The sequence below is a fragment of the Hesperophylax consimilis genome, chromosome 18 (assembly GCF_061612785.1).
Source record: "Hesperophylax consimilis isolate HC1 chromosome 18, BYU_Hcon_1.0, whole genome shotgun sequence".
Taxonomy (NCBI): Eukaryota; Metazoa; Arthropoda; class Insecta; order Trichoptera; family Limnephilidae; genus Hesperophylax; species Hesperophylax consimilis.
In genome coordinates this window covers 4114424-4128332 of record NC_142853.1, presented here as the reverse complement: position 1 = coordinate 4128332, position 13909 = coordinate 4114424, and the positions used below count along the sequence as shown (strand labels likewise).

Here is a 13909-nt window from a genome sequence, read left to right as displayed (position 1 = left end):
TTTTTATGAACTAAACGACCCCACAAAGGGGTTAAATTTCGTAGTAGGTACCATTCGTTATCTATTAACTCTTGACAGACCAAGATGCCAAACAAAACGTCTGTAACCGAGTGGGTCTTCCCACGACCCCATGCATTTTTCTGTCTTATGGGCTTTTAAACTATAGAAATCCCAATTATTCAGTCAATTATTAATGGTAACTTATGTATTTGCGCAGAAATACGTAAAATACTAAAATGATATGTCAAGTCTTTAAGCTAATGTAAGGAGGATAGTAATTTTGAGTTCTACCTACTCCCCCACTTAGCTACGGGATAGTTGATTCTGTTTCATATGTAAGTTACGAAAAATATGTAAATTCATTGGCTTTCTACGACAGTTAACAGATTATCTGTTTTCGTATCAATATTCGAAGGTATGATAGGTAATCTCCACTCAAGACATGTATCTTCGTAGGCAGTGAACCCAAAGATGCCTCAATCAAACTGACATTATTTTGGAGACGTGCTAAAATATCCACCCTGATTTAGTATGTAAAATGAATCTCGTATTATATGCTGTTTTCATTATTTTTCCAGCCATTCAAGGCGCTTAAAAATGGAGAATCTAATTACATCCTCGGATTATTTTTACTCTTTAGGTAACTACACCTGTCATTGGGTGACGTATTTTTCTAGAGAACAATAATAAAAACTTATTGTATCTACCATTGCTACAATAGCTAAAATATGAACAAGGCGTCATTTTCGATAATAAAAATGATCAGGGCCGAACTGGAACTACGATGTTGCATTTAAATAATAATTAATGCAGCAATTTATTACGTATAAAACATTACTGGACAGTTCATTCAATCAACTAAGTATTACAGCGCTACATAATTATTATCAAAGAAAAATGTGCAGTTATTTATCTAACCGCCGCAATTTCAATCTTAGAAATTACCTAATTTTGTTTCAACAATTATTACTACTATTAGGTTCTTAGTTTGGGTTAATTAAGTCATTTATGGGTATTTAGATTGAAATTTAACTTTTGCCAACGTCAAATCCATACTGAAAAAAATTCAAAATGGCGGCAAAGGACTCGTTTTATTAGAGAAATTTTGAACATTCATAATAAAAATGAAGTTACAATTTTCAATGCATATTTTACTAACTCTCCCGACGTAAATAGGTGTTTCTTGTAGTAATTGTTGAAAGCAAGAGTAATTTCCATAATCTGTGCTTAAAGTGCGGCGATTAGGTAAATATTTACCGAAAAACGTATTATAAAGATATAAACAAACATTTCGATATCATTAATGATATAAATGTATAACAATATGAAGAATCATTGAATTACCTGGAACTCACAAAGAAAAATAGTGTAGTTGTATAAACTAATCGCAATACCTACAGTTATCTTATCGGCCAATCTGTTTTTGAAGTGAAACTTCTTTACGCGCGTCATGCAATTTCGAGGACCGGAGTAAAACCGACTCATGACCGAAACGAAAATGCGGGTACCCCCACCACCGATTAAAGTTCATTTGATCTAGTCAAAGTTTTGAAGTAACATATAAATGCTTCTTAGCTCATCCCGACAACTGGCGTTGGTGGTGTAATGGTCAGCATAGTTGCCTTCCAAGCAGTTGATCCGAGTTCGATTCTCGGCCATCGCACATTATTTTTTTGTTTTTAACGCCTTTTTCATTCAATATCTTATTTTTTAGTAGGTCAGAACATTTTTTAAAAGAAAATAATATTGCAAAATAATAAAAACACTTATCTCACTGTGATAAAACATTACTCCGCTAGAGCGCGCTTTGCGTTATTGTGTTGGATTAAAATTATTATCTAATCCGTATATTATGATAATTGTATTACATTTATTTAATTAATTTATTTATTTTGATAATATGTAATAATTTACAGAAAAAAAAATTAAAACTATCTCCCTCTGATAAAATATCCGTTCGCTAGAGCGCACTACGCGATCTTGTGTGGGATTCTATTTCTGTACATTGTACATTATTTTTAAAAATATATTATATTTTGGGTGTGATGTAGGTAACATTATAAAACATAACAAGCTCTCATATTTTCAGAACCTACATAATATAATCAATTTATGCGGCTTTGCTTACAGTTGGTGCTCAGCGTGGTTGGCTTTCAATCAGTTAAGCGAGGTTCGATTCTCGGCTGTGGCATTTTTGAAGTGAAACCTTGTTGAGGTGGGGGAGCCGCTCACGAACGTTCTCTCTCTTCTCTTCTTTCCTCTCTCTCAGACACCAGCGAACTGCGCCACGCCAAGCATCAGCTGAAACTAGAAGTTTCACTTCTGTCTTGCGTAGGCTTGACACACCCACTTTTATTTTACTTGAAATATAATATTGTAATACTGCATAATGTGCTCAATGGCAAAGTGGGTGACGACTGACGATAGGGGCACATGATTGGTTTATTTATGGTTAAAGCCCAGCTACACTACTCGCGAAGTTGATCGAAGTTGACCGAATACGATAGTGTGGGCACAAACTTCACTTCGCTTCGGGCAACTTCGCTTCGCTTCGCCCGACTTCCGATTGTTGTCGGTAAATGCGCCCGAGTCAAAGGACTCGAAGCGTTACTCGCGAAGTTGCACGAGTGTGTGGGCACGCACTTCGAACTTCGGCTAACTTCGTCGAAGACTTCGTCGAAGCGTCGAAGCGAGTAGTGTAGCTGACACTTTACACTGTATTAGATCAAATGACGTGGGACTCTAGAAAATAAACAGGCATTCGTATTTATGTTGCGTTTTGTATGAGTTGCATTTTTCGGTTGCACTTTCCAATTATCATAGAACGCATCATGACTAATTGCCTTGTTCATCAATTCAACAGGACCGTGTTTTTGCAATGCATTATATTTTGAATGTCAATTATTTTTGGGGTTATGTTTTAGCTATCATTTAATAGCAGGCCGGCCCCATGGCCGGCCCTGTACAGGCGCTATTGGAGTAGTTCACTCTGGGCGCCGATGGCGTCGACTTGCCTAGGCGTCATGGAGCCAAGGTGCTGATAATATCTATTTTTTATTGATATTGACACATCAGCAATATTTGTTCAAAACATTATTTTTGATATCTAACACCACTTACACAATACACCGCCTGGTTTTTTACCATGTTTTAGCTGCTTTATAAAAAAAATATTCTTACTAATATCGAATTTATGTTGTGCCATCTGTTAGCATCTTTTCAAACTAATATGAAAATCACAAACTATGTATCCGTCGGTAAAGAATAAGAATAAGTCTGCTTTCAATTTTTTCTACCACCAGACGTCGCACCGCTCGCTGAAATTTCGGCATTGTCATTTGTCAGAAACAAACCGAAAGCAGAAAAATAATTTAGCTGTTTCATTTGCTAATAGCATCAAAATATCTAAAGTAAATAGTTCAAGTTGTTTAAATAATTGCAAATCAAAATGAGTTCAATCGGTACCGGCGTAAGTACAACATGATTATTTGCTTTTCGTTACGAATTAATCTCTTTGGTTGATTTTCAGGTTATAACCAACCCTTCGGGTAATATTTTATGCCTAACAATGAATCTTAATATGTAATACCTTTTATTAAATCTTAGTTGTCAAAATTACTGCATCTCTGACCTTTTTCTGATAGTTGTAGGTATATTTACCAATCAAATTATTTGCTAGTCATTATTTTTTGGTTATGTTTGGTAAAACAATAATGTGAACGATTCGTTAATTCTATGTTTTCAGTATGATCTCTCAGCCTCCCAGTTCTCTCCTGATGGCCGCGTATTTCAAGTGGAATATGCTGGAAAAGCCGTAGAAAATTCTGGAACTGTCATCGGACTTAGGGGGAAAGATGGAGTTGTATTTGCCGTAGAAAAACTTATCACTTCCAAGCTATATGAGCCCAAAGCTAATAAGAGAATATTCGACGTTGATCAGCACATAGGAATGGTAATTAATACAGTTTTAATAGTGTCTCTTTTTTAGTTAATATTTGCACTGCTTTGACATTTGTATATTATGTGGAGATACTTAAAGGCTCTGTAAATAATGTGAAACTATAAAAAAATACGCCATGTAAGAGCTTAAAACACTTAACGTAACGGCACCAGCTAACCGTAAATGTGTATTCCTGAAAATGACAACAACACAGTCATACATTTGTATAGTATGTGGAGATACTTAAAGGCTCTGTAAATAATGTAAAACTATAAAAAATATGCCATGTAAGGGCTTAAAACAATTAACGTAATGGCACCAGCTAATCGTAAATGTGTATTCCTGAAAATGACAACACAGTCATCTCTGCGTCATCTGCTTCGAGAATGTTGAAAGAATCGAACCGCACACTATACGTACCAAAATTTAATACATTCATACATTGAAAGAAATAATACTATCTATATATTTTTGTCGTATTTAGCACTTTTTAACTTTATATTAATTTTTATATTTTCTGTAAAACAACCAATCGGGCGTAATAAAGCTTTTTTAATTATAATAAACTGAACATGTTTATTATTATAAATAACAACAAAGTTACTACACATTGCTCTGTAACTACTTTCATAGTAACTTAAATCCTCAGGCCTCAGTCATATTCTGTCAAGACAGTCGAAGTATTTCCTCTTTGCAATAAAATCCAAATAAATGGATATTTCTGAATGTATCCAAAAACTTAAAACTGTTTTTGTAAGGTGATGAGATACACTCTCATGTTTTATTTTTGGAAATCAAGTTATATTTTTTGGAATGTTAAAATTTTGAATGCAAGCATATAAAATAAAAAAAATGTATCATTTTAAGTTTTTTGTGACTAAAATTACTCAATGAAAAAAATGTGTAAAACACACTTATTTTATTAGACAAATGTATCACTAACCATAACATCATCTCACTTTTTTGTCGTTTGATATAAAATAATTTTTTTCAAAGTGCAGTCGGTATCTTTGGTTTCAAAAAGGTGCACATTTTAATTCTTCTGTGGTTAACATCTACATTTGAATGTAAAGCATAGTGTTTGCTCTTTCTAACACCATTTAGATCATATTTCTCACCACAACAGTAAGGGAGACACAACGATTTCTGTCAGACCATAGAAGTTGTTCCCAATAACTAACAAATTAGCCTGAAGGGTTAAGTACTTATTTTGTACTCTTGTTATTATATATACAATTATTGAACTCCTTTGTACAAGAGAACTCTCTATGATTATGTACATGTATTGTACCTGCTTATATCGTTCATACTCAGTTTATTATGTTATGTACCATATTAAACTTATTATTGTACTCCTGAACAACTTGCCTATAACAATGTATACACGTAAATGCCTTCAAGGCGTGAATATACGAATAAATAATTTTTTAATAATATTAAGTTATTTAGATAGTTAGCATCAAATTAATAATCTTATTATATTCAATGTATTTCATATAGTTTTGCACAACTCTTCACTACTCAATTAATTATAGATCATTGTTTTAAAGAACCAGTTATTGCATTGTTAATTAATTTTCATTGGTTCATCTGTTATAGGCAGTATCTGGTCTCATCTCAGACGCCCGACAGATCGTGGAGACGGCGCGCTCCGAGGCGGGCAACTACCAGGCGCAGTACGGCGTGCCCGTGCCGCTCAAGTTCCTGAACGAGCGCGTGGCCATGTACATGCACGCCTACACACTCTACAGCGCCGTGCGCCCCTACGGCTGCTCTGCCGTCATGTGCTCCTGGAACAAGTTTGACGGACCCACCATGTACATGATTGATCCCAGTGGAGTCTCCTATGTAAGGACGGGTTGTTTCGGAGAATTTGAACAATTCATCAAATTTCAACATTCATTTTCGGGTTCTGTGAAAGACTTATTCAAGTTCTGTTTTTATATCATTGTAGGCTAGTTGCTTGACAAAACTGAAATAAAAACAGAACTTGAAAAAATCTTTCACAGAACTTGAAAATGAACGTTGAAATTTGATGAATTGTTCAGATTCTCCGAAACAACCCGTCCTTAGTCTACTCTTGTTATTTCAACCAGTAACATTTCAACATTTACATTCTTAATGGTGGTCTTACACCAGGGCGATACTTAAGAGTTTCTTCCACTCTGGAACGTGCCGCAAGTATATAGTATTTGTGTCTGTAACTCCAGTTGAAGGAACTCTAGAATTTTTGCTTTGTTTTTAAGTTTCACTACCAAAATTGAAGAATTCGGTAAAGTAGGTGCTAAAATTATTTTGATCGCTATTTTAAAAGTTGCAGCTGATTTGTCGAGAATTCAGACTGTACCAGATAGATGAGACAAGAAGCGAAACAATTGATATGTACTAATTTTTTACCTCCTATTAGTCCAAATTGACCTCCAAAGCTCTAACACCGAACTACCTGACCAACTGACCCGAAACTACCGAATCTGGTCCTCGTGCACTGCTACTTACGTGATAAAAATGGAACAATTTTCAAGGAGATAATAGTACTCAATAGTGCCTCTATGACTCTCCTATGATTTTCACGATTCTGCACTGGTAATATATAAAGTTGTTGTCAGTGTGCCAACGTTAGTAACAGTACAGAACTATTTTGCTTTATAATTCTCTTCGATATATTTTATAACAATTAACAAATTAAGTACCCTGACCTGTAGAATTATTTTCTATCTTTTTATAATGTTTATTTTGATTTTTCCAGTCGTACTTCGGATGTGCAGTGGGTAAAGCAAAGCAGGCCGCCAAGACCGAGATTGAAAAGCTCAAACTAGCCGATATGCCCATCTCAGAACTTGTCAAGGAAGCTGCAAGAATGTAAGTTAATCCCCTATTAACTATTATAGCTGCCTCCACAAAAGGACACACATAAATGCCTTGTATTGTACCACTGAAAAGATAGTCCTCTAGATTAATGAAATTCGTTATATCTCTGGGATTGTCTCAAACTCTTAATGAAAACAACGCCTTCAACAAAACATTTTGGACTTCATTGTGATGGATTTACAATGGTCTCTGACATCTTAATTAGCAAGAGGTTGGAATAATCTGGACCTCGATCTTGAAGTTGCCACATTATTTATTGCATTATTATTCTCAACAGATGTTGTTATCTATGGCTAAATAATGTACTAATCTAGTGCCATCTGTGGGTGAGTTCATATATATACTAATTTCAAAGATATTACACAATTGCTCGTTCATTTACATCCCAACCTTCCTTTCCCCTCCCCACTCCCAGCAGCCACAGTGTCTGGAAACTCATAGTACAAATGGTAAACTGATAAATATACATCACAAAGAGAATCCAAACAAAATCATTTTAACTCGACATCTAGTGGTTTAAAAAACTTTTGGAGCCCGGTTTTCACTTCCACGTATTTTAAAAGACATTAAACAGCTGATATTAATCCCCTAGCTACTAATTTTTTTTAAATTTGACTTAAAAAACTTAAACTTTGGATTCGATTTACTCTAAAACAAAATCTATAATCGAAAAAAGTTATATAAAAAAATCGACTCAAAATGAGAAGTAGATTCACCAGTTTCCCGCTTATACTAGGAGTTTCTGGACAGTGTGTATATCGACCAGTTTAGCCGAGTGGACAAATGCATCAGGTTTCCATTCAGGTCTCTCCGATTCAATCCTCTGCTAACTTAAGACCTCCATCATTGCCCAAGCAACATTTTTCACTTATTATGAGTGCAATTCAAATATTATGTATTGTTAGGTTATTCGTAACCCAATGTTCGTCTCTTTATAATTAAAAACAATAGATTTCTGCAGTGCGTTATACCAATTTTACTATGATACTGGTACAGACAATGAGATATTATAATTGTAGAATTTGTTAAGCTGAAAGTATTTATTAAAAAATATATTTGCCTCAGGATCATTTGCCTTTCAAAAGAGGATCAGAAATTTAAATTCAAATAAACACCTTTTGTGAACTTGAAAAATGACCTCTGACTTCTGTCAAAAATTTAAACAAAAAAATTACACATTTGAAATGAATCGTGGAAATGTAAAACCTTCTCCGGAAATTTCTGTTTTTTTTGACACATTCACAAAAAGTACTTGAAGTAAGTTGAGCATACATATTTTTCGCTAAATATCAAAATAATGTATAATTATTTTGTAATTTCGCATAAATGGTATATTCTTTTTAAGTTCAAGGTGTTCCTAACAGTTTTTCCTAATCTCCAAATTTCTGAAAATTTCAGAGCGGGTTTTGCAACTCCACGACCCAAATAAAGAATTATTAACTAATTAAATAATTTTGGTACCTATCGCTTGTCTGAATCGTTCTGACAATCAGTTCCAATTTTGAAAAATCAGAGCAAATCACAGTTCTAGAGGTCATTTAAACAATGTTGCTTAACCCTTAAGGCCTCGGAAGGACATTACTAGCCACAAACATCTTATTCCATTAGAGCCTCTGAAGGATAGATCTGACCGGAGTGTCCACATATAATAAAAGTATTTTTATATTTTTTTCTATAATGCGGACATATGTAATTTGTTTCTTCGTTGGAAAGAGAAATAATTTTTCTTTTCAGTTATAATAAAATATTTGTGACAGCTTTCTCACTAATTCCCTCTGCAAAATTAATGTGTTACCTAAATATTGAATTCTCTCAAAATTATTACATTCGCTGTGTTTTATTGTTAACATTTTCATGTTTGTTCAATTATTATTTTTAAATATCAATGTTTATTTAAAAAAAAAACATCTAAAAGATAATTTACCTAGTTTCTAAAATGTTATTGGTTTTTATGACAACTTCAAAAATATGAAATACTAGCCGACGTTTACCCGGCGTTGCTGGACTGTTCTCTGCTTTTATTAAATATAATATCCATGTATTATATGTATTGTATTACATAAAATTCTCCATACGATAGTGAAAACCCTATCAAACTCCGTTGAATAGTTTAGAAGAAGTAAGTGCACAGACAGACAGACAGACACGGATAGAGACTTTGTTTTATACTATTTAGAGATATTCCACCTTTAAAATGCCTCGGAAGCATTTCGTAATTCAACGAGAAATGTCACCGTCGTCGTGACTTAAAACGGGAGGTAAAAATATTTAAAAGCCAGAAGGGTTAAAGACACCACCGAAATGATTATCTTTAATTAATTAATCTTGTTTACAGTATCTACCTCGTCCACGATGAACTCAAGGACAAGAACTTTGAGCTGGAGCTCTCGTGGGTAGGAGAAATCACCGGAGGAGTCCACCAGAGAGTTCCCGTCAATATCCTCCAAGAAGCCGAGAGGACCGCGAAACAGGCCCTACAAGAGGACTCTGACTCCGACAACGAAGATATGTAAATCCATCCCAGTAATAATTATCTTCTCATCTATTTTCTGTGGTACAACAGTGTGTTCAAAAAATTGTCTTATGTTTGTAACATAAATAATACCTTCTATTGTACTGGTTAAAACAATCTATTAGGTATGTTATTTTTGGTAACAAATAATTATAATATGAATACATTATTGAACTTTTTTTGGCATATTTTATTGAATAAATAATAAACTTTTATACATTAATTATTTCACCTCTCTTTTAATTGAATTACAATATTGTGTTTTCTACTCCTGGTCTACAAGTATTAGTTAGAACTACTTATGTAAGAATTACTGGTGTGTGCAAATATTCTAAATTATTTGTTAATACATATGTACATACATAATTGTTTTATTCACAAATAATAATATTTTATTATTTACAGTGGTGGTTTTTAATGTTTAAATACATAAAATAATATTTTTAATATTATAAAAAATAAGTTAAACATTCAAATAAATAATGGGTTTCTTCAGTTATCTAATGCAAACTATCGATAGTACGGTAGGATGTATTGTAAGAAGGATGGTTAGATTAGTTTATGTACAGAAGGTGAGATGAATAGAATGGAAGGTAACTACATATGTAGTTAGAAGGGTGAAAATATGTAATATGTTGGAAAGAAAGTATTAATTTGTTATTTTTAATTACTCCCAACACCAAAATATAGTTTACCTATTTCTACACCAGTGTCTTTCTGAAATATGAAAATCATAAATCTTTAATTACTTGCAATTGAGGGGTATAAAAGCAGTATTTTCACCTAATGATGATTGATTAGTAATCTTTATCTCACTCTCTACACCTTACAATCTTCAAAATCAAGAAAAATGCCCCTAAGCCATTCAAAAACAACTTTTAAAATGGTGGTCAAATGCAAAACCGACTCTCTTCCACTTTTGGTGATATTCAAAAGCACCACTCTCGAAATACACCAATCACGAGCCAGAAAACAATTAAATATGTACCTGGCAAATCCAATATGGCCGCCATACTTGTTTGCAAAACCACCACTCTAAACAAAAACAGGTTCAAAAATTCCACTAAGCTCAGAACTGCAAAACCTTCATTATTCAAAATACATTTGCTTTTAGAGCAGAAATAAAGCTAAAAATTAAATTTTGAACATCACCAAACAGTTTAGTGGAAATATGCAAACGTTTTTTTTTAATGCTGAAAATTTTGCTTTGGTGGATAATGGCAGTTTTTCTTTTACATTTACCTTTTACCCCTCAATTATTTTATTTTATTGTCATCTCTTCGGCACTACGGGCTTAAGTTTTGGATGCCAAAAATATAAAACTGACAAAGCTTAACGAAACTGACCTTGCGGACTAAATAAACTTATGTTTATTTGACAATAGTTTTCAACATTCAGAACCACCATTTTAACGAACTACATACATATAAGTACAAGAATATATTTTACCCAGAGAAGTTCCAATAAGCATCCATCAAACATACATCTTCTAAATTCATAGAAATTAGTTTGGAGTAGACGAAGAAAGCTACTTGAATTTCAATGAGAAATTAATTAAGTTATATGGCAGGTTAAAATAATCTAGAAATATGGTTGTGTTACACTTACCTGAATAACTTTTTTTTGAATTGTAGGCCATTCGTCGGTTGGTCGAGTTGTTAACTGTTTGAATTATGATGTTATGAGTAATTATGTATACAGGTCGTATCAGCACATACCCGACAGGCTTTACCCAGCGATTCCTGAATATATTTGGATTAATAAGTGTGATTTTCATTTTACTCAAATGATTTTTTTTCAATTAAAAATAATAAAATATCTATTGCCATTGATCACACGTAGCAACGGATCATACGTCTCGTCTGTACGATGCTGCTCGAAAGACACGGGAAAAATGTCATCGAACAGCAAAATGACATCTACCCTTTTTACTTCAAATATGCTCGGTAATTGCTGGTTAAAGTGTGTTGGGTACGTGCTGATACACCTTGTTTGTTTTGTCTTTAGGAGAGGTTCGGTTCGTCTTTTCTTTACTCCCTGTCATGATAGGATATAATTTATTATAGTTTAGTGTTTGTTATGCACGACAGATTTAAGTTAGTTAGGTTTGATAAATAAATAATATGTGGTTACACACGGTACATATTACCGGTCGATGGATGATGACTTCACAGTGGAACAGAGGTTTTTTCATACTAATTTACTTGACTATAATAAAGTAATACCCAATGAAGAAGTAGATTGTCTATCTGCAGAAAGGAGTGATAAGCTTTTGCATTGGGAAACCATTATTTGAAGCAACGAAATCCGAAATTCTCTCTTATACATATTTTTGTATTATTGTTATTACTAGACATTGGATTATATGTGTTTGCGCATTATGCGTACTTGATGCTTTTTTGTCGTTAGCCACAAGATCATTTCGCTATATAATCAATTTGAGCCTTGAGTTATCGCAAATTTTTAAACGTTTAGTTTGTAAATTGCCCGCTAAAATCAAAAGATTATATCTCCGAATTTTAATATGGAGACATATAAACTGCTTATAGTATTAGAGAGCCATTGAATGCACCTATTTTTTTGACCATTTGTTGCATATTTTTAGGATTCATGAAAAAATGATTAAAAATATTTGAACCTTTTTTCATCAATAATTTAGCATATTTTAGCCATAAAATTCTTCAAAATGGTCGATATTCTTTTATCTTCTTAGGAAACAAAAAAAAATATTATAAAAAAGAGATGAAAGGTATGTTTTTCAGAAACATATTTGTATTGAATAGTGCATATTCGCATGCATATTTCGCCATTTTGAAAGTGTATATAATCCGATGTCTAGTTATTACATATTTACCGTTTTTGGTTGTTTCATAAATATGGTATGTACATGGTGACTTGTAACTAGTGGGAAATATTTAAGTACACTAAATTGGGCATCAAAAACTGAACTAGTAGAGTATCTTTGGTAAATCATACCTGCAGCTACAAGTCTCTAGCGAAATTACTCGGTGTCTTGATTTCGACATATTCCACACATTATTTTACCCACATACAAATAAATGAATACACATAATGATCATCAATGACAACGACAAACCTCGTAAATGAAAAAAATTATCAATTTTTTTTTTTTCATTGCATTGATGACTCTCTGGGACCTTTTACTACTTCGGAATTTAGCTGGATTTCAGATTTTTTTCAGCGCTAAATGATTCAATGTCCGTTGCTGGAACTTTGACCTCAAACTCCATCTTAGTCTGAATAATTGATTCAACCTTAGTTTCGTCGATAAGGGGAACCTAAACATGAAAAATGACGATAAATCTTTTAAATTATTGTGCAGGTTTCATACAAAACAAACAGTATTTTTTAAACATTTATTAAGGGCATATAAATTTAAAAGCAAGATGAATGAACACAACATATATACATTTCAGTTAGTGATAATAAATAATGGATATTTTTTTGGGTAATCTTTCGGGATCGCTTGCCACGCTTAATACAAATATTTTTTATATAAAACCTTTTGATTCACCTTAATTGCTAACAACTTTTTACCTTTTTACTTCTCAGAACATCCTCTTCTTCCATTCCTTAAAAAGACCCTTCACACAGCACCCCCAAATATGACAAGAGGCCCTTAGGGTAATTATTTTCCTTAGGGCCTCCTACGTGCTAAATAAACAAAATTTGCATTTGGGGTTACGGAAAATACTGCATTTAAAATTACAATTACATAAAATGAAAATTTGCTTTCATTGTATCGGATGACAGCCATTTACAATAATTTCTGTCTATGACATTTTGTTATATTGGGATATCTGATAGTAAAGGGGGCTAGAAAAGACATTATTACCATTTAATCTATGCATATTAGGTAGGCAGCAGGGGGTATAACTCCGATCGAAAATTGGAATCGAAATATTGTGACGTCATATGATCGCCTAACTATATCCACTAATGAAAAACTCTGAAAGTCTATGAAATAAACTTTCAGAGTTTTTCATTGGTATATAGTATAGTAAGTAGGCTCCGAATGAGAATTTTACTGTCTATATATTGGCATATCTATGGTTTTTAGGACCAATTTGTTTCATACAAAAAGCCCGAAGTTATCGATCTATAGAGGTTAATTTATGGTAGGCAGTACTTTGTGGAACTCTCTGAACGCATCGGATCATTCCGAATTCAAATAGTTGTTTTTTATAGTAATTAAGGTGAATCAAAAGGTTTTATCTAAAATGTTAAGCGTAGCCAGCGATCCCCAAAGCTTACCATTTTTTAAAATGATTTTGACTTATTTGAAGACATTTTCATTGGATTCATATAATTTACCCAGATTAACAATTTAGATACAGTTCTCTCTCACTAATCCGCCTTCCCAAAAACCAGGCAAGCGTCCAATTAGTGAAAATGGTGAATTATAGTGCATACATACAAAATATGCTAAAAAATTAGGTATCAGGTATTTCGTAAAAAACAGCGCTATTCATTTTTCGTAATATATCCATTTTTCAGTTTAAAGTTAAGTATGTTGTTGCTAGAAAACTCCGTTTTGTAAAGATAATCAAATAAAATACGTGGCAGAA

The 13909-nt window shown here is 33.2% G+C and overlaps 1 protein-coding gene across 1 annotated transcript; it reads left to right on the top strand.

Moving 5' to 3' along the window:
• Positions 1–3297: 3297 nt before the first annotated feature.
• Prosalpha7 (proteasome alpha7 subunit) lies at positions 3298–9546 on the top strand. The gene is made up of 5 exons (XM_089642252.1): positions 3298–3469; positions 3746–3952; positions 5540–5788; positions 6687–6799; positions 9144–9546. The coding sequence occupies exons 1-5, from the start codon at positions 3449–3451 to the stop codon at positions 9319–9321; spliced, it is 768 nt and encodes a 255-aa protein (XP_089498378.1). The 5' UTR covers positions 3298–3448; the 3' UTR covers positions 9322–9546.
• Positions 9547–13909: the final 4363 nt, after the last annotated feature.